This window comes from Crassostrea angulata, chromosome 2 (genome assembly GCF_025612915.1).
Source record: "Crassostrea angulata isolate pt1a10 chromosome 2, ASM2561291v2, whole genome shotgun sequence".
NCBI classification, from domain to species: Eukaryota; Metazoa; Mollusca; class Bivalvia; order Ostreida; family Ostreidae; genus Magallana; species Magallana angulata.
The window spans coordinates 7654141-7681576 of record NC_069112.1 but is presented as its reverse complement, the minus strand read 5'-3'; the positions used below and the strand labels follow the sequence as shown (position 1 = coordinate 7681576).

Here is a 27436-nt window from a genome sequence, read left to right as displayed (position 1 = left end):
CAACACCGATTGTATCAGCATATACTCAAGTAAGATTTGAACAATAATAAATAATAGGAATGATATTTCTTCTCTGATTTTATAAACAGTTGAATTTTGCCTAGACTTTCGTGAATATATATATATATATATATATATATATATATATATATAATAAGCACAAACATGGCAATAACTCTCAAATTGACATATACCTGCCCATAGTGAATGATAAAGATATACATAAAGCACAAAGAAATTCACCTTATTGGAGCTCCACCTCCGCCCCGGCCGGGGCTTGAACTCACGACCTCTGGAACCCATTCTCCTAGCAGTGAGCGGCCACCGCGCTAACCACTGGGCCATCTAGGCAAGACAAAAATCTTGCTTTCGATGACGAAGGGAACCTAGCGCGCTGGTCGCTCACTACACGGTCGTTTGAGATACAGGTGGAATGCAGAATATATATATATATATATATATATATATATATATATATATATATATATATATATATATATATATATATATATATATGACATTCTCTTATCTTTTTTATGGGTTTCTTTTGTATCATATTTAACAATGATTTGATAATGTATTTGTTTTCTTTTAGAGATAAAAAGGGACTGTGTGCGATGTTCTCTCTTCATTCTTAAAGAATTTGTAATGGTTTAACCCTCCTAACTTTTGAAATAAACTGTTGCAGTTTTTTATGCAAGGTTTTTTTTGCGATTAAAATCAGTAGGCATACGTTCTACATTATGAATGTGTATAATAATGATGATATTGCTCGGATAATAAGGTATATACTCGTCTATTTTATGGTTTTCTAGGGGAAGTGTTGAAACATACCTTTCACTGACTACTATTGACGACGTATTATCAATCAAAAATTGCTATTTCCATACTAACGTCGACTCGATATATCCCAGTGAATTGAAAAAATAAAGGTCACCACTGAGTTGGCGTCATCTGTTTCATATTTGGATTTTTACTGGAAATGGACATTGATGGTACCTTACAACAAAACCTTATGATAAACGCGATGACCTCAATTTGTCTAAAGTCAACTTTTTCTTACTTATGTTGCAATATTCCTTCACCACCTGCATATGTTGTTTTTGTCTCAGTTAATTTGATACACAAGGGCATGTTCTTCGTATGAACAGTCTCGTAAGCGAGGCAGGCTACTAACAAACAAGTTGATAAAACAGGACTATCAACAGTCTCGTTTGAAGTCATCTTTTTGTAAGTTCTATGGTCGATAAAACGACCTTGTCAGCAAATACAATCTTCCACTTGGTCGCATGTTTTTCATACTAATTGTTAGACCATAACTATTCACCTAATTGTCTACGGACCTTTCCGTTTTTTGTGATCGGCTTCGGCCGATCACAGTGGTGTCGATATGAGGCATACGGCAAATTTAACTCTTTGCGCACGCATTGCGCCTTGCACTATTTTATTTACTATGCAATGACAACTTTATTTAAATCTTTAATTAGACGTATATTACCAAACGGTATTCTTTTCCGTTTACCCTGAAAATAAAACATTTATTGAGTTACATACATAATGATTCAAAGCACGTTTTTTCACATATGCGCAAGAATATTAGTCGAAAGTATAATTCGCCTACTAGAAGTAAAGCTCATTCATGCCTTGCTATTTCGAAAATCAATAAAACGGTGCTATACATAGTTTACTTCATGTAGCGTATATTATATAAACAGAGCTGACCAATGATATGTCATGCCGACCATTCCTTTAAAAGGAGTACTTGTTCCCCGATTACGACAAAGAGCACACGGCGGGTGTGGCCGGTTATCAGAAGATGCTCACTCCTCCATGGTACCTGATCCTACATCTTTTAAAGGTCCGAGTGTTCTGCTTTGAATTTGTTTTTCATTTAATGGATTTTTGAGATGGTTGAGAGTTTGTTATTGTCATGGATTTCATTTCATTTATTTTTTTTTAAGAATTTGTTGCAGTAATGTTTGCTAATCTCAAAATACCTGTATTTCCGCAGAAACAATAAATGTACGCATTACGTGTGTAAGCAATTTCTAATCAATTTGATAACTAATTTTCAGTCTTAGCTAAGCAAGCATTAGTTACTCAAAAATATAATCACAAATGTTTCCCGTTGGAAACCATTTATGTATTCCTGTAGTTGCTAAAATTTCCCTAAGTGATAAAATCGCATATAGATTTTTAAAAAGTAAACAATTGTATTTGGTATTGCAAACATGCAGGACTTTATATTAATTATTTGATTGCTTAAATTAAACGTTATTTTTTTAAAATATTGTATTAAGCATTTTATATTTCAAATCTAAAAATCGCAAATTAGGTTTAGAATTTTTGTATGAAAAAGTAAAACATAAATGAACAAATATTGTTGCGGTAAGCACCTTGCGTTGTTGCGGTAAGTATCTTGCGTTGTTGTGGTAAGCATCTTGCATTGTTGCGGTAAGCATCTTGCGGTACATTTAAGCATGGCACCATTCAAAGTATTGATTCATCTTAAATATGTATTAAGACATGGATTGTTGATGTTACTGGTTGTTTTCTGAAACTATTTCTTTAGGTTAACAGTTGTTCATTATTTTTCAATTTTAACAAGTTATATAACATTACTTTCTTTTTTAATATACTCCTTTTATATTTTACTATGCATTCAGGCACTTTTTATCAGTTATGACGACAATAAGGTGAACATTCCTATTTTATTCGCATTTACAAGTCGAAAAATTAAAACAAAATTTGTCAAAAAAATAAACACCCCCCCCCCCCTTTTTATTTCTTAAAAGATGTAGTCTCATTACTGTAAAGGTGTGTGCAAACAGACTTTCATAACGCGGTAGGTGTGCATTTCTTCAATCTGTTTGCACACACTGCAGGTATGGGACCACATCTTTAAAATAAAGTTCACTGCTTATATTTACGTTTTTTAACATTTATTCCCTTTCCGAAATTATGATTTAAAAAATTGCCTTATTCAATTAAAAAATGCGCAATTTACGAAAGAGCTATTGGAATAGCCAAATTATGCTGACAAACATAGCGCACAGTGCTTTTAATTCTTTTTTCAAACTTTAATTCTTTTAACTCAGTCACTGAGTCTCTCTCTCTCTCTCTCTCTCTCTCTCTCTCTCTCTCTCTCTCTCTCTCTCTCTCTCTCTCTCTCTCTGTAATCGGTATATGTTATTCTTGTTTACGTTCTGAACAGCACCACACTACATGTTTTATTATAAACTAAAGAACTTTTGACTTTTACTGTCATCCAAGTAACAAAGCGCCCATTGGGGTGTTATGAAGGAATCGGAGCATTGTAATCATAATTGCTGCTAAGCGTACTTGCTTTAGCAATACAATTCATTGGAATTAAAAAAAATATATATTTTAAATTTGGATTTTACCCCGAAATTGTATTCTTCAAAAAATAATTGTATTAACTCGTATTCCGTCTTTGTTGCACGTTTGTTTTAAACCTCTAGGACTACACTGCCATTTTTATATGATTTCCCAGTACGAATTCATGAACGCGTTGTACTTAGCTTCATTAATTTCTTACTTCTCTCTTTCTTTCAATCGTTCATTCGTTCTCTCTTTTCTTTCTTTCTTTTTTCTGTTTCTCTGTCAATTATTTTTTACTTTTCTCTATCTCTTTCTTTCTGCCTCTAATCTCTCTCTCTCTCTCTCTCTCTCTCTCTCTCTCTCTCTCTCTCTCTCTCTCTCTCTCTCTCTCTCTCTCTCTCTCTCTCTTAAAGCATTGCTACAAAACATTAGATAATCAAAGACAATATTTGGGGCCACTTTTTGAGGATTTAAACCATTATCAAAATTTATTTATAAATTTATGTAACTTTCAGAGTAAGATAGAAAATCATATGTTTTAAAGAAAAAGTAATATGTAATAAGACTATGCTAATCATGCAATCATTTGTATTTAACCAGTTTACTTAGAAAACTGCTCTATGCTCATTTAAATACAGAGAGAGCAAATATATTTCACAAATAAAAAAAGCGTTTACAAAAGTTATAGCATTTCATCAAGATATAAAATTGGTGAAAAGAAAATTAATGAAAATCTAATGATATTAAACCACTTTTAATATGAAGGGTGAATTTAGTTAATACTCTTAGAAATTCGAAAGTCTTGGTTATTATACCTGGTGGATTAACGTCATCGGAGATTTTGAAGGGCCGATCTCACGCTTTATTTGAAAAATAATAGCATTCCGTATTTAGATAAAGATTTAAAAACAACTCATAAATATTTGAGCAAGCGGCGCCGCTTTTACCGTATCATTTCAATCTATCAATTATAAGACAACAAATCAAAGGCATCTATTTTAAAACAAACCATTGAACGAAATAAAATAATCTCCGATTCTTCTCAGAGTTTGAAGCTGAATCCTATAACATTATTCCACCATATTTAGCTATGATTATTCATACATTCATTCTAATTGAGAGAGAGAGAGAGAGAGAGAGAGAGAGAGAGAGAGAGAGAGATTATGGTCTTGTCTTAAAAATTGTCAAGCATTTTATTTTTCAAATAAAGTCATCACTTGTAACAGTCCATACATTCTTTACGTCAATAGCCTTTTACATAAATTGTACAGTATTAAACTATTTTATATTCATATCAATTATAAATGTAACTCGTTCTACCATTAATTGTTTACTTGTAACTATTGGTCATTTATTTATTATCAGAGAAAATACTGTCAATTCTAAAGTGAAAAACTCAATTCCACAGCATTGATACAAAAGTGATGACAAAATTTAGCTGGATGGCAGAGGTGAAGAGTACAATGCTTGAGTAAAAGCTGAGGTGTACAAACAAGTGTTATCCTAACACGATTCATTATGGTAAACTTCAACACTTCTTTGGTGCTACTATTTACTTGGCATGAACACTTTAATAACATTCAGCTTGAACTTAAATATTATCAATAGTTAATCAGGCGTTAAACACATACATATAATAATCAGTAACATGATAACTACATTTGAGATTAGATGCAGTAGTTAGGCTGTCTCGTTTGTTGAATATTGAAGTATGTTTTTTAATTTCATTTTCTTACTTTTCATTTTTTTGTGACTTGACGGAACTACACAGTAGTTAAAAACTGCGTTCATAAAAATTATTTTTTTTAACTATGTGAAATGCTATTGAAAACTGACATATTTTTCCATCAGGAAAAAAGATATGGCTTGGAGGGAAAGATTTGGAAACAGGGGGTAGATGGGTGTTGGAATCAACCAATCATCTGTTCTCATACACTGGTTGGTCTAGATGGGTTTTGGAATCAACCAATCATCTGTTCTCATACACTGCTTGGTCTAGATGGGTGTTGGAATCAACCAATCATCTGTTCTCATACACTGCTTGGTCTAGATGGGTGTTGGAATCAACCAATCATCTGTTCTCATACACTGCTTGGTCTAGATGGGTGTTGGAATCAACCAATCATCTGTTTTCATACACTGGTTAGTCTAGATGGGTGTTGGAATCAACCAATCATCTGTTCTCATACACTGGTTGGTCTAGATGGGTGTTGGAATCAACCAAACATCTATTCTCATACACTGGTTGGTCTAGATGGGTGTTGGAATCAACCAATCATCTGTTCTCATACACTGGTTGGTCTAGATGGGTGTTGGAATCAACCAAACATCTGTTCTCATACACTGGTTGGTCTACGGCAGATGGACTGCAGGTTAATCTTAATAACGAGGGCTAACTTCATATTTACCCCAATTTCAACTTTAAATTGGACGACGGGGAGTGTAATGATGAACAATTTTACATTTGTGCACCGGATGTTTTGGAAAATTCTCAGAGTGATTTTTATGATTTCATTTCTTAATTTTATCTATGTTTTATTCTTTTTCTTATCAGTAAATATTTATGAAATATGGCTATTCTTAAGATATATTTAAATTCACGTGCGAGTGTAAGCAATCTATCTTGTTTATCGCTTACATTTACTATAATGATGACTGTCTTTTTTGTTCGTCTAATTTGTACTGTATTTGTAGCTGTATGTTTAAAGATTATCAAAAACTGTCCATTGGATTTAAAAGTTTCGTCCTAATTTCTAGATATTTATTTATAGCCAACAACTAACAAACTTTTGTAAATAATTCCTTCATATATCATAGATTATATTTGTTTCAATCTTGATCTTTCATTATGTTTACCAAATGTAAAAGCCATTAAACACCCTATCAAAAAGTTTCCGCTATGAGGCATTATTGAAAGAAATTGTATCTTGAATTTCATAAATCTGTAGGTACCTTTCATTTCCTAAATGTTTACATTAATTAAAGTATGTTTTTTGCAGTGGGAAATTAAATCCTGTTCTGTGTTATTATTTCTCCAACCATATTCATACGACGGTCAATAAAGAAACGAAGACCTTTGCTCTTGCTAATTTACTTAACACCATATTTTAATAAAAGAAGAAAGGGCAATAAGGGCTCAAAATGGCCTCAAGTATTGATAAAAAAAAATGATTGCACTGCACTGCTCATGATATCATTAAAAAATCAACTGAATGAGTGCTTCAAGAAAATATGAAAATTAGGAAAAACTGCACGTCCTATGACGTCATATTATCGTCATGGAAACGTCATGTTTAGTAAAAATGGCAAGAAAATTGATTTTTTATGATCATTTTTCGAAAAATTCCTACACTCCACAGTCATGTGCCAAAATCTCCTTTAAATGTATGATTCCTTATAACTTCATATTTATTACAGCTAAATATCTTTTTGGCACACGCTTGTGGATGGGTTCAAATTTAAAAAAAACGGATATCAATTTAGGAAAAAATTGATTAAAATAAGAGAGAAAATTTTTTATTTTGCTCCCGTGGTTATTAAAACTGCGTCATTTATTTACTACTAAAGAAATAGTCAAAGTTGTTTTAAAATCCAAGAATATGTGAAGATGATTATACTTGTACACTACCAGTAAATGTTTAATTGCTCATAGATACTGTCCCACAATATACTTTATAACGTATTCTTATATTATCTAAGAATAAAGGTCTGGTGTATATCTTATTAACATTTTAACAGGCATTATAAAACAAAATTCTGAGTTCCCAAGTAAAATTTCCTTCCAATACAAAATATAATTAATGTATATAGCACTATTTACAATACACGTAAGGAATATCCTTCATCGGACATATTTTAGCAACGACCTGTACATCGCCGACATCTTGCTCTAGCGCGTCCTTAGATACATCCCAACGAAGGATCCAAAGTCGATGTAACAGCATGTCCTAGATACGAGATTTTAACACAAGAACGCTGAACAACATCCAGGTTTGTTACAATGTTTATAAAATCTAAATCGATGATGAATTATAACACAATTATTTATGTAAAATACGTATGTAGTGTGTAGCAGATACATGATTCGTACAGAAGCAGCCGGCGGATGATTTATTTACCTACGCTTATTTGTTTGAAGATTGAGAGTCTTTAAATATGTTTAATATTAACGATATAGTTTAGAATAAAGAGAATTAGGGCCTAGAATCAACGGTCAGCGGTCATTTTTATTCTTTGTTGATCAGTGAAAAAAACACTGCTGCATGCTGGCGTGCTGCATCACACGTTATCTTAACACCGCGGTCTAGATATCTTTTATTAAATGAGAATTACTTCCGTAAAAATCATGTATGAAAAATTGAATCATTCTATTATTAAAATAACACATTTTATTCAAATATAAGCTGTCGTATGCTCCAATCTGCAAAAGTGTGGATCGTGTCTGTTGTATTTGTAATAAATTTTACCTTCGATAAACATGGTCAACGTGGCTACTATCGTTTCACCGCGCACTTCATGCACTGGGACTAGAATGGCAGGGGTTCGAATATCCGCATCCGCGCACCATAATTTTTTTTTTCATCAAAATAACATACATGTAGGTGTTAACAATTTAACCTCATTCAAGTAAATAAAAGCAACACGGTATATTGTGATGTATTAGTTAAAAGTAATGTAATTTTAAGAAACCAAATAATTATAACTTGCATACAAAAGATATTTATGCTTCACATATATTTATAAAACGCTGTTCATTTTTTTTCAGCATGTCTTCAAATAGATATTACTCGTGCGTCCTGTGTTCAAAAGTAAGAAACAGACGACCATTGGTTGGACCCAAAAATAAGCAACTTCGGAAATTCCTACACCAAAGATTCTTTATAGAACATTCCAAAATATCTAATCCAGGAAGCGTAATCTGTAACAAATGTAGAATCCGTTGTTCCCGAGAAATGAATGCAGCTATTGGTCATTCCAAGAAGTTTAATAGACAGAACATTGAACCTAATAATGAAACTGAATACGTTCCATCAACCAAGCAAGCAAAGACGACTCCTCGATCACCACCAAGTATAACACTACCTATACCATCAGTGGGAGGTAGCCATTCCCAGTGTGCTGTGTGCAAACGTTGTGGCCCGAAACTCGTCGTTGTGCCAACAAATGCCAGACATAATCTGTTTTTGGACAAACTTCTGATATTGCCTGTTGGAGCTAGATGCTGCCCTGGACATTTGTCCGACAATGTCTTCAATACTAAAGCAACAGAACAGATTTCTGAATCTAGATGTACATCCATGTTTAACCATTCAGATCTAATGAGCCTAATTACAGAAATTCGAGATATTGCAATAAAAGGGAACGAAAAGCGAATTGATTTTGACAACGACAAGTCTTTATCAGATTCTGACATCTTAACTCTGACGGGCATATCAAGGAGGAACTTAGACGACCTTTGTTTGGAAGTTCAAGGACAACTCCGTGAATCGAGTACACGCAGTGTTCGCACATGTTTAGGTATATTCCTTACCAAACTGAGAACAGGCATGCCAAATAAAATGTTGTCAACATTATTTAATTTAGGCAGGGACTCTGTACGACGTGCCATTGCATCAGCTCGAAAATATCTTTCGCAACATTTTGTGCCATCACACTTGGGTTTCCAGCACATCAGCAGAGAAGAAGTCATATCGTCACATACTCGCCCATTAGCGCAATCTCTATTCGGTCAGGGCATGCATCCAGCAATTTTGGTGGCCGATGGTACTTATATTTACATACAAAAAAGTCAGCAGTTCAAATTTCAGCGCAAGTGCTACAGTTTGCATAAACACAGACCATTGGTAAAACCAATGGTGTTTGTTTCTACCAGTGGATACATTCTTAGTGTGATTGGCCCCTATTACAGTGACGGGAAAAACAATGATGCCCAAATCATGAAACACATAATTCAGAATGACATTGAAGAATTTAAACAGTGGGTTTGTGAAAATGATGTCATTATCGTTGACCGCGGTTTCAGAGACTCGGTCGAACTGCTGCACGAAATTGGCGTAAGAACAGAAATGCCTTCTTTTGTAAAAAAGGGTGAATCCCAACTCCCAGTAGAGGAAAGCAACACCACTCGACTCATTACGAAGATACGTTGGATTGTAGAATCTGTCAACGGCCGTATAAAGCAATGGAAATATCTTGATCGAGTTCTTCCCAACAGTCAAATTCCGTACGTTGCCGATTACGTAAAAATTGTATGCGCTCTGATGAACAAGTATTGGCCAGAAACAAACACAGAAGATGCCGAAAAGGAAGAACAATTGGGCTGTAAAATGTTGCATCTATCAAAACAGCAGAATGTCCTCCATGAAAGAATCAAGTCTGATGGCCTGGAAAAACGATCTTGCAGATGGGAAAAAATCAGTGCCTCCTCTGTTCTTGAATTTCCTAGATTAAGTGAAGAGGATATTAGAAATTTGACAGTTGGTGTGTACCAGTTGAAACTTGCGCCAAGCTACACCAGAGAACACTTGGACAGTGATGGAAGCTTTGACGTTTTGATATGCAACCATGAACCAGACTTACTTTGCGCCAAAATTCAGTCACGGCATGTCTCATCGAGAGGCTACCGAGTTTGGATTCAGTATAGTGAAGTTCAAGTAATTGGATGGTACTGTCAATGCAAAGTAGGAAGTCGTGTTGTAGGGACATGTTCACACGTCACGTCGATCATATGGTATCTGGGACTTGGTCGATTCAACGAAATAAGTTTTGAAAGTCTTCGTGATTGGAGCAAATATCTACTGGACGCACAGGATATTCCAGAACCACTCGCCATCGATGAAAGTGAAAATGAAGATGTGCGTGAGGAAGAATGATGAAATCAGTTGTTTGTGGTATTGCAAGTAACTTGCAATTTCGACATCTGTACAACATTAAACCTTTAAACTGATTTTGAAAACCTCTTTCTTTGCTCATTAATGAGAATATTTGAATGTAAAATTAAATTAGCTTTCTCTTGTTTTGGACAATCATTGAACAAAAGGCTTCATTAAAATTATTAATGTTACTTTAATTTATGTCTACAGCAGATTGAACATTGACCTTAGTTTCAATTAAGATACTAATTGTACAATAACAGCTTATATAATGTAATACTAACCAAATGACAATGGTTTACTTTGGTGGGGGCACTTAATAATAATGTAAACATGTCATTTCATTTACTTTTCAAAGTTTATTTCTTTATTATTTTTATTCCATATATGCATAATTATTCAAATGTTTTGTAACTTTCAAGGTTTGACTTCATACGAAATATTACATTTGATAATTAGTATGCTAATTTGTACAATTTATTGTAATGTTTGAAATTCGTTGCTATGGCAACTACAATACATTTAAATAAAACGTTTATTAATAAACCAATTGTATTTTTAATTTTAAATTACAGAATTAATATGATAAAATTGTAAAGAATTTTAAAACATAAGAAATTAAAGTTTTAACATCAAGAACATATATATTCGTCAGTTGTAAATACACTGTACATCATAAATATACAGTGCTAGGGTTTTTAACAATATCATATTCAAACCCAAATTATTTAAAAACTAGACATCAAAAATGAAAAATCTGACCAATTGATGATAGCAGTACTTTATGTAAAAAATTAATAATTTCTGAGATGAGGCCATTTTAAGCCCTTATTGCCCTTTCTTCTTTGTTGAACTTCATCCAAAACTACTTTGAATAAATTGAAATAAAAAAATAATACATTCCTTTATTTTCAAGAATTTTGTTTATGTAATCCAGCAAATACAAAGTCAAAATTTGTGTTATGTCAACAAAAACCACATAATATCGAAAGTATTATATATCTCTATGAATTGGTCAAAAATATTGAAACCTCAAATTAAGTATTTTCATAATAAGCTTCACACCACTTAATGCTAGGATAGATTTTTTTGTTGAACAGAAATTGTTTATTTAACAGAGATAGTCCTTTTTAAAATGTTCTCTTTAAAAATGTTTACTTCGCCGGACATGACAACACATCGAGAAGTGCATGAATAAACAGTATGTGCAGACCCCGAAACGTACTACTACATCACACACTTTTCATTAAGCATATGTGATATTTCATCCGTTTGTCATTTGTTCCTGCACATTTGTCTTATCATTATTAGTTTCTGTTTTAAATATTTAAAAATCAAATGACATGTAGCATCTTAAATCGGTTATGTTCATATGATAAGAATTAAACTGCTTAAGGATTCAATTAAAGAAAACTGTTTGTTAACCATTTCTGAACAAACACATGCTTTGACTTGTCCTAAAACAAGTAATTGAAATGCTAAGAGCTTAAAATGGCAAGAAAAGAAACAATAAAAAATGCAACTACATTTTAACTTTTAATTTTAATTAAGAAATTACCTTTCCTAACAATCTTTATTTTATTAAAAAATGTTAAACTTAATTTTAACAATTTGATATCCCGCTGCCTTTCGATATTTATCGATATTGTTTTTATTTTACAAACTAAAACAGGATTTATTGCATGGATTCATTCAGTCAGTATTTTATGCATTTTCATATTAACAAGCTTTAGAAAGATATGTGATTATTGTAAATCGGGGGGGGGGGGGGGGGGGGTGCCAACAAGTTGGAAAACTTATTTTCATAATCTAATGCATATGCAAATTCAAAAGTCCTATTACAGTTGTATTCTACGAAATCGCATGCAATTATTAAAAAAGAGATTAATCATTTTTCTCATTAAAAATTACTTTTATTGCTTGTATGTTAAAAAAAATCGTACTAAATGACTTTAAACTTAATTATTATGTTACAAGAAATGGTTCTAACTTATATTGTCCATTTTTTCGCATTTCACATTTGACACACGAACTTCACAGATTGTACAAATTACAGCAATTTCATCAGAGAATATATGTAAAGATATTTTTGATGTTTTTCATCTATATCTAATAGTTGTTTATCTATAACTTCAGTAAATAGCCCAATTTTCGCCATTATGAACGCAAAAATAAGTGTCGTCATTTTTTTTATATATATTGCCTTCGGAAGAATAGACTGCAGACTACAAAATTATACACATAAAATTCAAACATGGTATTTTCGAAATCATACGCTTGGTGTTTTCCAGTCAAAAAAAATTCAATGGATTGCTCATAAACATATATTGATAAATATTATGGCATGATTTAACAGTATAAGTTCCTTTACAGAGAGCTGGACAATACCAATAATACTCAGTTAGTTTTTCATCTGCATAAACACGACGTAGTCTTTTGGAGAATTGTACAAAAACGTTGAAGTCCTACAGAGAGTTGCATGATGCTGATGTAGTCCTACAGAGAGCTGCATGATACAGATGTAGTCCTACAGAGAGTTGCATGATACTGATGTAGTCCTACAGAGAGTTGCATGATACTGATGTAGTCCTACAGAGAGTTGCATGATACTGATGTAGTCCTACAGAGAGTTGCATGATACTAATGTAGTCCTACAGAGGGTTGCATGATACTGATGTAGTCCTAAGGGAGTTGCATGATACCGATGTAAACCATTAGAGAGTTGCATGATGGTGATGTAGTCCTACAGAGAGTTGCATGATGCTGATGTAGTCCTACAGAGAGTTGCATGATGCTTATGTAGTCCTACAGAGAGTTGCATAATGCTGATGTAGTCCTACAGAGAGTTGCATGATGCTGATGTAGTCCTACAGAGAGTTGCATGATGCTGATGTAGTCCTACAGAGAGTTGCATGATGCTGATGTAGTCCTACAGAGAGTTTCATGATGGTGATGTAGTCCTGCAGAGAAATTCATGATACTGATTTAGTCCTACAGGGAGTCGCATGATACTGATGTAGTCCTACAGAGAGTTGCATTATACTGATGAAGTCCTACAGAGAGTCGCATGGTACTGATGTAATCCTACAGAGAGTCGCATGGTACTGATGTAGTCCTACAGAGAGTTGAAGGATGATGATGTAGTCCTACAGCGTTTTGCATGATACTGATGTAATCCTACAGAGAGTCGCATGATACTGATGTAGTCCTACAGAGTGTTGCATTATGGTGATTTAGTCCTACAGAGTTGCATGATGGTGATGTAGTCCTGCAGAGAGTTGCATAATGCTGTTGTAGTCTTACAGAGAGTTGCATAATGCTGTTGTAGTCTTACAGAGAGTATCATGATGGTGATGTAGTCCTGCAGAGAGTTGCAGGATGGATATGTGGTCCTACAGAGAGTTGCATGATGGTGAAGTAGTCCTACAGAGAGTTGCATAATGCTGATGTAGTCCTACAGAGAGTTGCATAATGCTGTTGTAGTCTTACAGAGAGTATCATGATGGTGATGTAGTCCTGCAGAGAGTTGCATGATGGTGATGTAGTCCTGCAGAGAGTTGCAGGATGGTGATGTAGTCCTGCAGAGAGTTGCATGATGGTGATGTAGTCCTGCAGAGAGTTGCAGGATGGTGATGTAGTCCTGCAGAGAGTTGCAGGATGGTGATGTAGTCCTGCAGAGAGTTGCATGATGGTGATGTAGTCCTACAGAGAGTTGCATGATGGTGATGTAGTCCTACAGAGTTGCATGATGGTGAAGTAGTCCTGCAGAGAGTTGCATGATGCTGATGTAGTCTTACAGAGAGTTGCATGATGGTGATGTAGTCCTACAGAGTTGCATGATGGTGATGTAGTCCTACAGAGAGTTGCATGATGGTGAAGTAGTCCTACAGAGAGTTGCATAATGCTGATGTAGTCCTACAGAGAGTTGCATAATGCTGTTGTAGTCTTACAGAGAGTATCATGATGGTGATGTAGTCCTGCAGAGAGTTGCATGATAATGATGTAGTCCTACAGAGAGTTGCATGATACTAATGTAGTCCTACAGGGAGTTGCATGAAAGTGTTGTATGATACTGATGTAGTCCTACAGAGAGTTGCATGATACTGATGTAGTCCTAGAAGGAGTTGCATGATGGTGATGTAGTCCTACAGAGAGTTGCATAATGCTGATGTAGTCTTACAGAGAGTTGCATGATACCGATGTAGTCATACAGGGAGTTGCATGATAAAGATGTTGTCCTACAGAGAGCTGCATGATGGATATGCAGTCTTACAAAGAGTCGCATGATGCTGATGTAGTCGTACAGACAGTTGCATGATAATGATGTAGTCTTACAGAGAGTTGCATGATGCTGATGTAGTCCTATAGGGAGTCGCATAATGCTAATGTAGTCCTACAGAGAGTTGCATGGTACTGATGTAGTCCTACAGATATTTGCATGATACTTATGTATTCTTACAAAGAATTGCATGACCACAATGTAGTCTTTCAAAAAGTTGCATGATACCGATGTAATCCTTTTATAGGTAATTGCATGATGATGATGTAGTCCTTACTGAATGGTGCTCTGTATTCCTTTAGGGAGCTGCATGATACCGATGTAATTCATCAGTGAATTGCATGATATTGATGTTTTCTTTTGGAAAAATGCATTTAACTGATGTTTTCTTTCAGCAGTTTGCACAAAAATGTGAATTTCATTTTAGAAACTATGAATAATCAAATAATTTAACGAACCAGATTTAATCAAATCTCATCCATTAATTTCAATCTTTTATTAAACAAGAACTTTGATTTCTTTTGTTCGATTTGTAATAACTTTTGCAGACAAACATCTAAAAATGAAGGAGGTCAAACGATCATATATCAATATTTTTTCATTTATTCTAGTAAATATAAGTAATCTATTACAAAGCAATGAAACACAGAACAGCACAATCAAATAAATACAAAGAACCACAGGTATTACCGGAAAGGAGTATGCGACTGGTATTTTCTACTTAATGACCTTTCTGTACAAAAAGTTCATTACAACGAAGCTTTATACTTACTTCGAATCTTGACCACTGACGTTCTTTGAAAAATAAAGCAATTGAATGATATCAATATTGAATGATATATCTATTTAAAAAGCCCATTTAAAGTTTAAAAACCAAAAACGAATTGCACTTATGATAGCCCTGAATATAATTGAATTAGGTTAGGAATTCAATTCATTTTTTTTCCCTGAATCATTTCAAAGGCTTATGAAAAAATAAATTGAAAAGCAATTCCTGAGTTCCCATTTAACCGTATTTATTGAGTACAGCAAATACTTACACGATGAAACACAGTTACAATTACCTGTTAGAATGTGTCCTTTGAAAATTAAAATATATTCAACGAAAACTACATAATTCATTACTTAGCTGCTTTTTTTTCTTGTAACTATTAAAGACGTTAATAGCTTATAACAATTTTAGATATTACGTCACATTTGTTGAATAAAACTTCACATAAAAATAGTCTTAAGCATGTTTGATTTGGAAATTGAAATGCATTAGAGGAGTAATGCATACTGATTACTTTTTGTTTCTAAAATCTAATTATGAATGGATGACAATTAATGTCTAACTAGTCTTTTTAACATTTATAACTTGAAACAGCATATAAATTACAGAATAGACAATTGAAAGTTCTGGGTTTCTGCATTGGGTTAAAAGGATGCATCTGACACTTCAATAGTTTATATATCGAACAGGATAGCTTGAATCAACGCAAAATGCGCAACATATATCTTTGGATCGCTACAGCAGCACTAAATATGTTAGGCATTTTAACAATCAAATTGAGGAATGATATGTATTTTGAGGAACCTACCCTCGAAAATAAACGCGTGGTAAGTGGTTTTAGAAAAGAGAGCATGGCTTTTTCTCTAACATATTGCTCCGCTGTCTGCCTTCGATACGACTTTTGCGAATGTTTTGGGTTTAATCCCACGATCCAGGCATGCCGTATTCATGCTTCTTGTAGGCGAAATAGCACATTTGTCAACAATGCTGGTTGGAAATACTACAAACGAGGTATGTGCATAAGACTTTATTTTCATCGTCATTTACTCTGTTTTCCCATATATTCTAATACATTTACTGTTAATTAAGTTATACATCAGTAAAAATGAACTTAAGGTGGATAACTTTCTTTCTTTTTTCGATTGACTAACTAATTTAAAAATATCAAGAGGGACAATTAAGGCCTACGTTCTTTTATATTTTTGCAATCATACAATCATACAAACTTTGTATCTACTCAAAAACCCCATCAAAGCAATTGAGTAGATATGGAAGCTGGTGGACCTAGTTCTCGGTTTTAACATTGTTTATATGTACCGACTGATAAAACCCCGTACATTGTTACTTTCTGACAAGTTTGATATGTAACTCCCAACTCGTCTATCCATTTTTTCAGACCGGGAGCTACAGACCTGCAGCTTTATACTAATTAAATAAACTAAAAAAAATATTAATATTAGAAAGAAAAGGATTTCCGTGGCAAGTACACAGGTGGGCTAAGAAAGCATATGAACAATTTAGAACATTCTTGACTCTTTTATAAAAAAAATCATTGTATTAAATAACTGTTTCAATTCAGACCGTAAGCTGAGTGTTATCTTTTTAAATAAATGGCATTGCTATACAATCGGGTATTACATTACTGTCTTATTGAATTATCACGTGATGACCATAATTATCTTAAGTATATTCCTTAAAATAAAATGAGATAGAACAAAACTACTACTAATAATTTGTGATTCTATAAATATGTATCTTTACATTGATGTATTAATCTTTGTCGAGTTTGAGCATGATTTTCTGTTTATTGTATTTTTTATTTTAATTTAGCTGCAATTTGAATACGTTTAATAAGTTTATTATGTGAATTTTTATTTATGATTTAAGCTTCTATTAAATGATATTTTTTTAGCATGGACTAGATTCCAGCGCTCCGAATATTTAATTGGGCGCACCCAATACAAATGGTATGATGCTTTGGTGAGTGTTACGGCCTTTGTTTGGTTTTTGTTTGCAACCATTTCAAGTCTCTTAATAAAATTTATAAACAAAATTGAACTTGATATTTTTATTGCTTCCTGCAGCATGAGTATAGTGAATTTTGTTTATGATTTTTGGTTTTTAAATTTTATTAGTTGGATTGTAAGAGGAGAAGTGCTAAATTAGTTGAAATTGAATCTGATGCAGAAGACGATTTCATTAACTCCCTTGCTAAAGTGGAGTTGCCAGGTTAGTTTTCATTCATAAAAAAATAAAATTTTTACCAATGTTTAGCTGTAGTGCTCTCTCTCTCTCTAGATTTGCATTCAAATATGTTGTTGGAAAGTATGAAAAAATCATGAAATCAGACTGAGAAACAACGAACTAGCATTCAAAATGTTGTTGACAAGCGTTTAATAGTCATAGTTTTTTTTTTAATTTGCATTGGCTCTGTGTTCAGATAATATTCACTGTCAAGTTTCAATTTAAAGCTATACACGCTATAATTTGCGTCAATTTTGAATGACAGTGAAAACGCATGTGTTTGTCTACTTATAAAAGTAATCCTTAATCTGTAAATTACAAGGGTGAATTCCATCTCGTTACAAAGATATAGATTTTTAATTGTTTCTTTTCCTGCCAGGAAAATATACCTTTTCATGAATATTGATGAAGGAAGAGCAAACCGACCTGATTGCGCATGTTCGCGGAGAACTAGATGGTCGTTATTGTTTGCCTAATTAAATATCCAACTTGATTTTTAATATGCTTAACAGTTGTTAAATTGAAATACATACATGTATAATGAGTAAAATACGCTTGTCATTCACGATACCCTTACTTCTGCATTAACACTTATAGGATCTATAAATAGCACATAGGGGAAAAACACAGGTCTACGTCATTTTTTTAAAGGAAGTATTCATATCTACTCACAGGCTTGTATTTTTTTCTTTTGTTTGTACTCGTATATCGGACAAATTTATGCTTTACTGAAAATATCCTTTCCTTTGTGAAACTATCACAATTATGAAGATGTTGACCCTTCACCAGTTTTGGTATGATAGGCTAAATGTAGCTGTCGATATCACGTGATAGATTGATATTCACGAGGAGGCATTACTTTCCTGGCAGGAAAATAAATATTTTTTATTGTTTAATATTTGATATATTTGTTACGTGATCGAATTGAGCATTATAATTAACAGAATAAAGGTAACTTTTATTAGTAATCAAACAAATACATTTTCCCCTTTATTCAAAATTGACGCAAATTATAGCGTGTATAGCTTTAATATAAAGCTGTAACACAATTACATCATGCATGAGCCAATTTGTAAAGTATATCTGTCTTTAATATATAAAAAAAAATATATCGCTACATTATCCAGTCTCTAGGTTTTGACTTGGGCAGTTTCAGATTATTAAATTGAACCCGTTTTAACCTATTTCTTATTGGTAAAAGGGTTGTTTTTAAACCGGTAAAGTATTTGCCTCAAATTTTTATCTAACTTTAATAAGTTTTTTTTTTTTAAAGTAAAGCATCAACATCAAATATTCAAAAAAACATTACCAGAGAAACTCTTTCGCTTAAATCTTGATATTAGTCATTACTGTCAAAAATATTTTCAACCATGGTGTCACTTAAATGGGCTAATTGACGCACTTTTGAAAACTAATGATTTTTAACCTTAATAATTTTCCTTTGGGAGTATAAAACGCAGGTATTCTCAACTACGATTTTCACATATGTTTTTATTATATAGTTATTTACATCGTTAAAAATGGAACCTGAGTACGCATGCACTCGATGTTTTTGTCTAGTCGAAAAAACATTTTGTTCCGTAACATTGATTTGTCACCATTAGACAATCTTCATGACATTGCTATGGTGAAAACCTTTTACAAACTTAATTTCAATCTAATTTAAACTTCAACCTTCATTTTTCAAACTCGATATAGAAATTTATTTTTGGAAGATGAGAAATGCATAAATCCGCATGGGGTCATTTTTAGCTAGTCAAATCATTTATACACCTGTTCTTCAATATCCACAATTACGTACAGAGAAATGGTAAAAAATGTCTTTAAAAATAGCAATAGTATGTACAAAAGTTTGAGCAATCATACAGAAATTCTATCATTAAGAAAAGGGGAAAATTCATAAAATCTTTGAAGACCTATGGCGCGTTTTAATATTAAAGGTTAGTTGAATCAATTGAAAAATATAAACCCGAGTTATTATGTGTGGCACAAAAAAGTTTTCTGAGTTTTCAAAGCTAAGATCACATTCTCATTTCAAACATAATGGAATTCTTTATATAGATCAAATAAAAAAACACAATTAATGAATAAATAAGCAAGCGGATCCACCTTAAATTTATCATTTCAATCTATTAATATGACAACGAATCAGTGGCATCTATTTTAAAACGAACTGTCGAACGTAAGACGCAGCCCAATCGTTTATAGATTCTGAAGCTTAATTTAAGAGACAATCTTAGAATTATAGAAGCTAAAGACGCCGATCATATAGCGTTTTTATACTGTAATTAACTGTAATTGTTCATGCCCATTGAGAGAGAGAAAGAGAGATAAATCATGTTTAAGAAATTTCCAGTAATTTATTTCAAAGTAAAGAAAGTCATTAGCTGGAATGAACTCTTTGTAATAGGCATTATATTTAGTGAATGCATAGTCATGTATACATATTGCACATCGTTGAGATTATTTCTACAAATTTATTAAAAGATTTGCAATATACAATCCCATGTAGAATAGATAGTTTTCCATAAAATATATCTTATTCCCTTTTTTTAAGTTATAGTTTGGCATTGATATTGATTTAAAAAGAGCGTGTCAAATCTATTCTACCCTATATATTTTTTAATGAAATTTCATGCATGATGTCTTGGTATGATCTATCAAATTTACGATTAATTGAATCATATTTTTACCATTCTATCATGTGCGGTTATACCTTAAAACTCTCAAATTATACTCTGCATTTCAAATTCCTACAATAACTTAAACTCCCCCTTTTTTGCGTGGTTATTGACACCGCTGGGGGTATACCGTGTAAATTATGTTTGATGATTTCCAGAAACAAAATCGGCAGTTTGTTGCTTGTAGATGCATTAATTATCGCGTGGTCGATGTTTATCTACCAATTATCTCATGAATATCAAAGTGGTGTATCTCATTAAGGTGCATCAATATTCACAAATGATAATTAACTTTTTTTTTAACAAACTGTTGATCTGTAACCAGATAGCGCGTTCGTTTGTTACAAAATATCAATAATATTCAAATCTACAAATTTGTTTTGAAGGTACTCGACCAACACTTTTCTGAAACAATAACGTAGGATTCAATTAAAAATTGAACCAATCTTACATGCGTGTACTTGTTTATAAAGGAATTATCATATAACTACGCCACTAATAATTGAGTGTTGCTATTTTGAATGAGATTGATAAATCAGAAAATAAACACAAGGTCTTTTAGGGAGCAAATATATCTAGGCTGTATTACGTATATTTTCTAATTATTTATATTAAAGGATATATGTTTCTGGTATCATGCAAACTAGAGTGTAAGGAAATGTTTGACCTACTTTTTTCTGTGGCAGGGTTGGGAGGGAGGGGTGGGGGTTTAAGGTGGGGGATGTACAAACAAGTTTGTTCTTTTAAAAACCACATCGCTTTGTTTGCACAACTAGTTTCTGCTTGAGAATTGTTGTCAAATCATAGCTCATGCAATACTTCGCATAAACTCTTTAAGTATATTCAGTTTCAACTGAAACGTTATCAATAGTTATTCGGGCGTCACAACAACACATAAACTTTCTCAGTAACATGCTAATTGCATTACATATTAGATGCAGCAGTGAAAAACAATTGCGTTTGTTGAATAATTCAAGATTAATTTTCGAATTTCATTTTCTAGGGAATGTTCCTGCTCCCAAAACACCACATAAAATGCACAAACGAAGAAAATATCTGCCTTTTATGTACAGTCTATAATAGAAGTAGTTTGAGGACAATAAATATTAAAAGGGGTGTCAGGCCATCTTGATCAAATGTGATTTAAAAAATATATATATAAACATTATTTAAACTTAGTTGTTTATACCAAATACTGAACTAAATAGTTGCTTAAAGAGAAAAAAGTAAGAAATTTGAGGTTTAACTTGTTGTTCAGTATGCAAACTGTACATTTAGCTAAAGCAAAAAAAACCTGATGCTCAAGAATTTCATGAAACCACAGTAACAGACATGAGAAGATATAATTGATATATTTCACGTTTATTGTTCTCTTAATTGGATAACAGGTTAATTCGCCCTGATTTTGTGTAGAGGAAATACACAAGAGAATAAATACTGTATTTATACATTATATTTTACATTATAGTTTTGCTTATGTAAAATAATATTAATAACTCTGAAATATCTGATGTATTTAATAACTAGGAGAAAGTGTATGGTTCGGCGGAAATGATCTGGTAACAGAGGGAACCTGGGTGTGGGCGTCAACCGATGAATTGTTTACATACAGTGCTTGGGCCACAGCAGATGGACAGCCAGACGATCTTAATGACGAGAACTGCCTTCATATTTACCCAACCTTTAACTTAAAATGGGTGGATGGTCAGTGTGATGATGAACATTTTTACATTTGCGAAAGGGAAGTTGCTTAAAATTGTCGGAGTATTTTTATTGATTTTGATTACTCAATGTATCTTTATATTTTGCTTGGATAATAATAACATGTGAATATTTGTGATATATATATATATATATATATATATATATATATATATATATATATATATATATATATATATATATATATATATATAAAGTGATATATTTAAAACCAAGTGCAACTTAAGCAATGTATTCGGTCTATCGTTGTCACTTATTTTATAAGTATTGTATTTCGTGTTCGTCTAGCTTGTATTGTATTCCTAGCTGTAAGTTTAAAGTCTATAAAATGTGTATAGGAGGTGAAAGGCCAATCTTAAAATGGACCTATATTCGTTATTTTTTTTATCATCAGATTATACAACGTATTCTCCGTAATGTAAGCAGTTTATGTAATTTTAATTAACATGACACATTCTGTAGCACATATTGTAATATTGATTCAAAGGTGTCTTCTAGCTCTAAAAAAATTTTGACGTCATATTTGATTTGGTAACGTTTTCCCAGTACTTTAAAGGAATTATGTAGAAAATAAAAAAAACACCTTGATATTCATATTAAATTGTGGGAAAAGTAATACGGATACCTATGGTCAAGTGCTTGTTATATTGTTTTTGGGTGTTTTGTTAAGACTTTAGACATTTTTAATATATTTCATTAGTCAACAATGGACAAAACTCCGAAACTCCGAGAATGTTCTTCTGTAAGTTATTTTGTATGCTTAAGCATTGTGACCTCGATAAATAAATGGTACGTATTGTCGGGTAATGTATGATGGTAGTTGTCTTATAATAGATTACATTAATTTTAAATGATCTCGTTGTACTTTGCAGATCAAGCTTGAAAATTGACGCTACGGCTTTCAAGCAGTTACATGTCCAATGATTTCATCGATATTTTTTTTTACAGTTAGTGGGATATGGTTTGATACATTCGATGCATTTCATCGCCTTCAAGCGGAAAAAATGCAAGAAGATAGGCAATTGATGTTAATTGTATTCTGTACTGCGACTCGTAAAGAGCAGTAATAGATTGGTTGTTGAATGGATGGAGTAATGGATGGAGGGAGGCAATTAGATAGATAGATAGATAGATAGATAGATAGATAGATAGATAGATAGATAGATAGATAGATAGATAGATAGATAGATAGATAGATAGATAGATAGAAAACAAGTGTATTAGGATGACAGAGAATTAAACTCCGTAAAGGCCTTAAAAATATCAACGGTTTTATGAGAAAGTAACTTTTTTTATCAAATCAAAGAATAATCTTGGTGAAGAATATTTTTCAACTATATGTTGAAAATTGTTAAATGACATACATCTAGGTATTTGTATGTGCGATTTAAGACCTTGTACAATGACTTCGTAGGGCTAGGTATTCACAAGGTAATATTTATCTTATTTAGATTAGTGTAATCCATCCAGCGGTTTGCATTTTAAAAATGCCCCAAAGATCTTATTATGCCATTGTGAATTGCAGTCCTAGTAACAAACAACCGTCCTTGTAGCATAAATGGAAACTTAAACAGACAGTTGCTGATACATGCGAGTTTAATACATACATGGAAAAACCGTCTAATTGTCGCCTAACCTCTATGAAAGACCTTGGATTCATTATTATTGCAGTAAACGAACGCGTTTAATAACGGCGCAAATTCGTATCATTACAACAAAAATCAGCAGACTTGTGCTTGGTTTAAATGTATTTTGTTTTTTAAGTCTAATATAAAGTTCTAAAAAATATAACAGGCTAATCCGTTTGCTTCAACTATATAAAATTATTTGTACATTTATTTAATACGTTAGTGGAAATAATAAGGAAGAAAAACGTGTATCTGTTTGTGAATCAAGTTCATTTAAATCTTTTACGAAATGTATAGTTTTCATAATGATGTAAAAATGAGATAATAAGGCAAAGCTTGGGCCATATTGCACAACGTAAATCCAACCTGTCGAACACAAGAAAATATATCTTGCAGTCACGCGTCATGGTTAAACAATTAATGTGTGACATTTCAGTTTTGCCCCAAGATAATTTTCCAACTTCTAGATGCTAAATAACACGGGGTCTGTTAACTGGTGCGGTAGCGTTTCTGATATTGCAATGGACTTCCCCCATCCGTGGTTAGAAGGATACATCTGAATGTTTGTTGTTGTTTTTTCTGTTTATACAAACCAAAAGTATTTACAAACGTTTCTGATTGGTTGCAATGGACAGGCCAAGCCCCTCTGTTATGGGAGTTTGTCTCATTAGAATGGTTGCGCTTGCAGGTTATATTTGTTGATGATTTGAGATCATCAATAATAAACAAAGCATCATTCACTGATCAGTTTTTCTTTTATTCTATATACATTGAAAAAAATGTTTCTGTCACAGTGGCTGCCCCGCTGACCGCAATGTCTAATCTCCAGATATCAAAGGATGGCTATTGACAGAAACAATGTCAAGGGGTACCGGAATAGTCATACAAATATATTATTGAAGCAGAAATAGAAAGACTGGAGAAAGAGAGATAACTAAAACTTCTTTCAGTAGCCAATTTTATAAAGAAAGTACCATAAATTACAAACGGATTTAAAAAAGGCGTCAATTTATTGGCTCTATTTAAAGGCAGCATTATTAAGTAAATTATGAGCCCGAAATATGTAAATGTGTAAAAAAAAAATAAGTTAATGAATAAATGATTGTTAATTTTTGATGTATTGATTGTTAAATATTTAAATGAACGCATAAATTTTAGCACTTAATAACAATAATTATTTGGAAATAGTCTCTGAATGTCAGAATAAATACATTATTATAGTTATTGGCAAATTGAGTATATGATTAATGATTACAAAGCATTGACCTTTTACACATTAGGATATCAACATTTTTTCATCGATGCAACATAAAAACCGTGTAATTAGATACATTAAAAAAACACTGTTACAAGATACATGTTATTCTTTTGAGACAGGTGTTAAATGTTTTGTATATTTTTGTTGTTATTGTCGCTCTCTGTAGAATTAAACAATACGACAACCGTGATACTGTCATTACAGCAAATAGTGTATACTATGAGCTGCATTTAAAATAATCATAATATTGACACTTTTATATTTTTCATGCAGACGAGCAGTCCAGATATACAGTGATTGTAACAGAGGAAGATGGGACATCTGTGTCACAAATATTCAATTTAATATTTATTAATATTATATAATAATGATATATAATTATTTATAATTAATATTATCATTATATTAATATTCAATCTGCAGACCAATTACACCTTTGTGTTCGTTGTCGTAGTCGGGTAAACGAAAACAAATCTCTAGACAATTGTTTGATAAATAATGGTCTAACAATAAGTATAAATCAAGGTACAGAGAGTACTGAAAGACGGGGTCTTGAAAGTTTGAATTTGTAATTGTACTTGATTTCTTAAAACATGCTTCAAAAATGATGAGTTTGAATTAGTTGTTTCAATCTATGTTAATTTAGCTGTTTGCAATTGTCTGATACTTTGTACTTTGCCTAAATTTTACTCAATCCCGGCCTTCATAATTGTAGAAAATTGACACAACGGTATTTTATGTAAAATAAGACCCCAAGGAAAATGTTTTTAAATCACTACTAACCGGGAAAATCACCAACATCAGCCTTATATTGGTAAAAATCCTATTGTTCAACAAATCAACGAACAGAATGAAACTGTTTTGTGTACTAGAAAACAGTGCTTTATTTTCTCAGCACAGTTGCCTCTAATAAACTGTTTTTGAAGCGATAATTCTATAAGTGCTTAAGATCTTATCTAGTTTGAATATATTTTTTACTAATTTAAACAAGTGCATGCATAAAGGTTTAAAATGACAGATCTAAAATTGTTTTGATATTTGGATTATATCTTAACCATCATATAGACATGTACATGTAAGTTGTTGACAAGAGAAATGACCCAAGCATAAAAAGAACGATCGCAAACCATTTCTTTTTATTATTATTTGAATTGAAAAAAAAAAAAAAAAATTTCGCATTACAAAAACATTGTCCCCAATACATGTTTGTTTATAACACAGTGAATGACTCGTTACGTGACTCGAAAAAAGAAACTACAATCTATTGAGGTAAATTCTTTAACATACTGGTGAACATCCTCGTGTTTGGCAGGACACAATGAAATTGTTTAGTAACTTAATACAGGGCTTCCTTTTCTCAGCACGGCTACTTCTGATTTTTGTCTCTAATAAACTGTTTTGGAAAAAAAGAAAATACAATGCTTTTTACGTATTTTTCACATTGATTTGATTATTTGTTTGAATTATGTTTCCATAATCGGTCATTTTCAACTACACTCTCGGCCTTTGCAAGACTTTTGCTGCGTAAAGAAAATTATGTTAAACAAGGTTTTTACCCTCTCCTTTAGAAACATATTAAATGGGAATAATATTTTAATAATTTGCAAAAAATTTAAAAAAAAAAAATGTTTCATTATCTACACACTAAGCCGTTAAGTATGAAAAAAGATCGATCAAAAACAATGATGTTAATGTTAAAACACAATCATTTACTATCTCAGAAAAGACGTTTCCTTAACCCTAAGTTCTCCTCTGTTTAGTTGTAGTTGTATCCTACTTTATATTACACTGTACAGTACACACAGAATTAAAGCCATTGACAACGATGTGACGGACGTTAACTGTGTTTTGTGTTTGATTTTTGTTGGCGACATACAAAGCTTGATCTTATATTCACGATAAGTCTGATGATCCATTTTTCTGACTGAAAAAAAATATGTGTATGGAATACTTACTGTATATAACATATCAGCATCAATCTATCAATGCCCCACCCCCCCCCCACCCCCCCCCCCCCCCCCGTGGTACGTGTATTGTTAAAATACCTTTAAATCTCATTCATCTTATACTCTTTTAAAGGGTTTAAATCTTATACAAAACAATAACCGTTCGCGCTGAATAAAATGGCTTGCAAGATATGTATGAGGAATATAGAAGAAAATTATGTTCTCGGCTCCACCTAGTAACAACACGTAATAATGTCATACTTTTAAGACAGCTATATATTTCAGTACTTGATATCAAGCGATGAAAATGATTTTAGGATTGCTATTAAAAGGGTCAGCCGTGTACAATTTCTCATTTTAATATAAATTGGCCTATGATATTTCAGGTAGTAGTCTAAGTATTCACAGAGAATGTTTTTGACTTTCTCAGTTGAAACAGTCTTCAACAGTACGTTCAGTGGTGCAGTGTTTCTCTGTATGTAAAGTTTAACTCTATGGAATAAAACAAATCAAATGATAAAAGCAGTTAATGATTAAAACAAAGTTTACAATAATTAGTAAGAACTGTATGTTTTGCTATATGTAAACATGTCCCCTAGGTTTTGGTTTTGTTTTTTTTGTTTGCGATATTCAACGCTTGATTTTTTTTTAATTCCCGGTAAGTCTTAGGACCCATCTCAATGCAGAACATC

General features: G+C 32.5%; 2 protein-coding genes across 2 annotated transcripts; both read left to right on the top strand.

Moving 5' to 3' along the window:
• The first annotated feature begins 8294 nt into the window (after positions 1–8294).
• LOC128173856 (uncharacterized) lies at positions 8295–10214 on the top strand. Its single transcript, XM_052839538.1, has one exon. It carries the CDS (start codon positions 8295–8297, stop codon positions 10212–10214), a length of 1920 nt encoding a protein of 639 aa, XP_052695498.1.
• Positions 10215–15975: 5761 nt separating this feature from the next.
• Positions 15976–21944, top strand: LOC128171927 (perlucin-like protein). The gene is made up of 4 exons (XM_052837710.1): positions 15976–16276; positions 17178–17245; positions 17401–17494; positions 21718–21944. Exons 1-4 carry the CDS (start codon positions 15976–15978, stop codon positions 21942–21944), a joined length of 690 nt encoding a protein of 229 aa, XP_052693670.1.
• Positions 21945–27436: the final 5492 nt, after the last annotated feature.

Bases quoted from the DNA above. Each gene is read 5' to 3' on its own strand.
- LOC128171927 (XM_052837710.1), top strand. From the start codon at position 15,976: ATGCGCAACATATATCTTTGGATCGCTACAGCAGCACTAAATATGTTA. The intron at 17,246-17,400 runs GTGAGTGTTACG...AAATTTTATTAG, and splicing joins ACAAATGGTATGATGCTTTG to TTGGATTGTAAGAGGAGAAG. The intron at 17,495-21,717 runs GTTAGTTTTCAT...TTTAATAACTAG, and splicing joins TGCTAAAGTGGAGTTGCCAG to GAGAAAGTGTATGGTTCGGC.
- LOC128173856 (XM_052839538.1), top strand. From the start codon at position 8,295: ATGAATGCAGCTATTGGTCATTCCAAGAAGTTTAATAGACAGAACATT.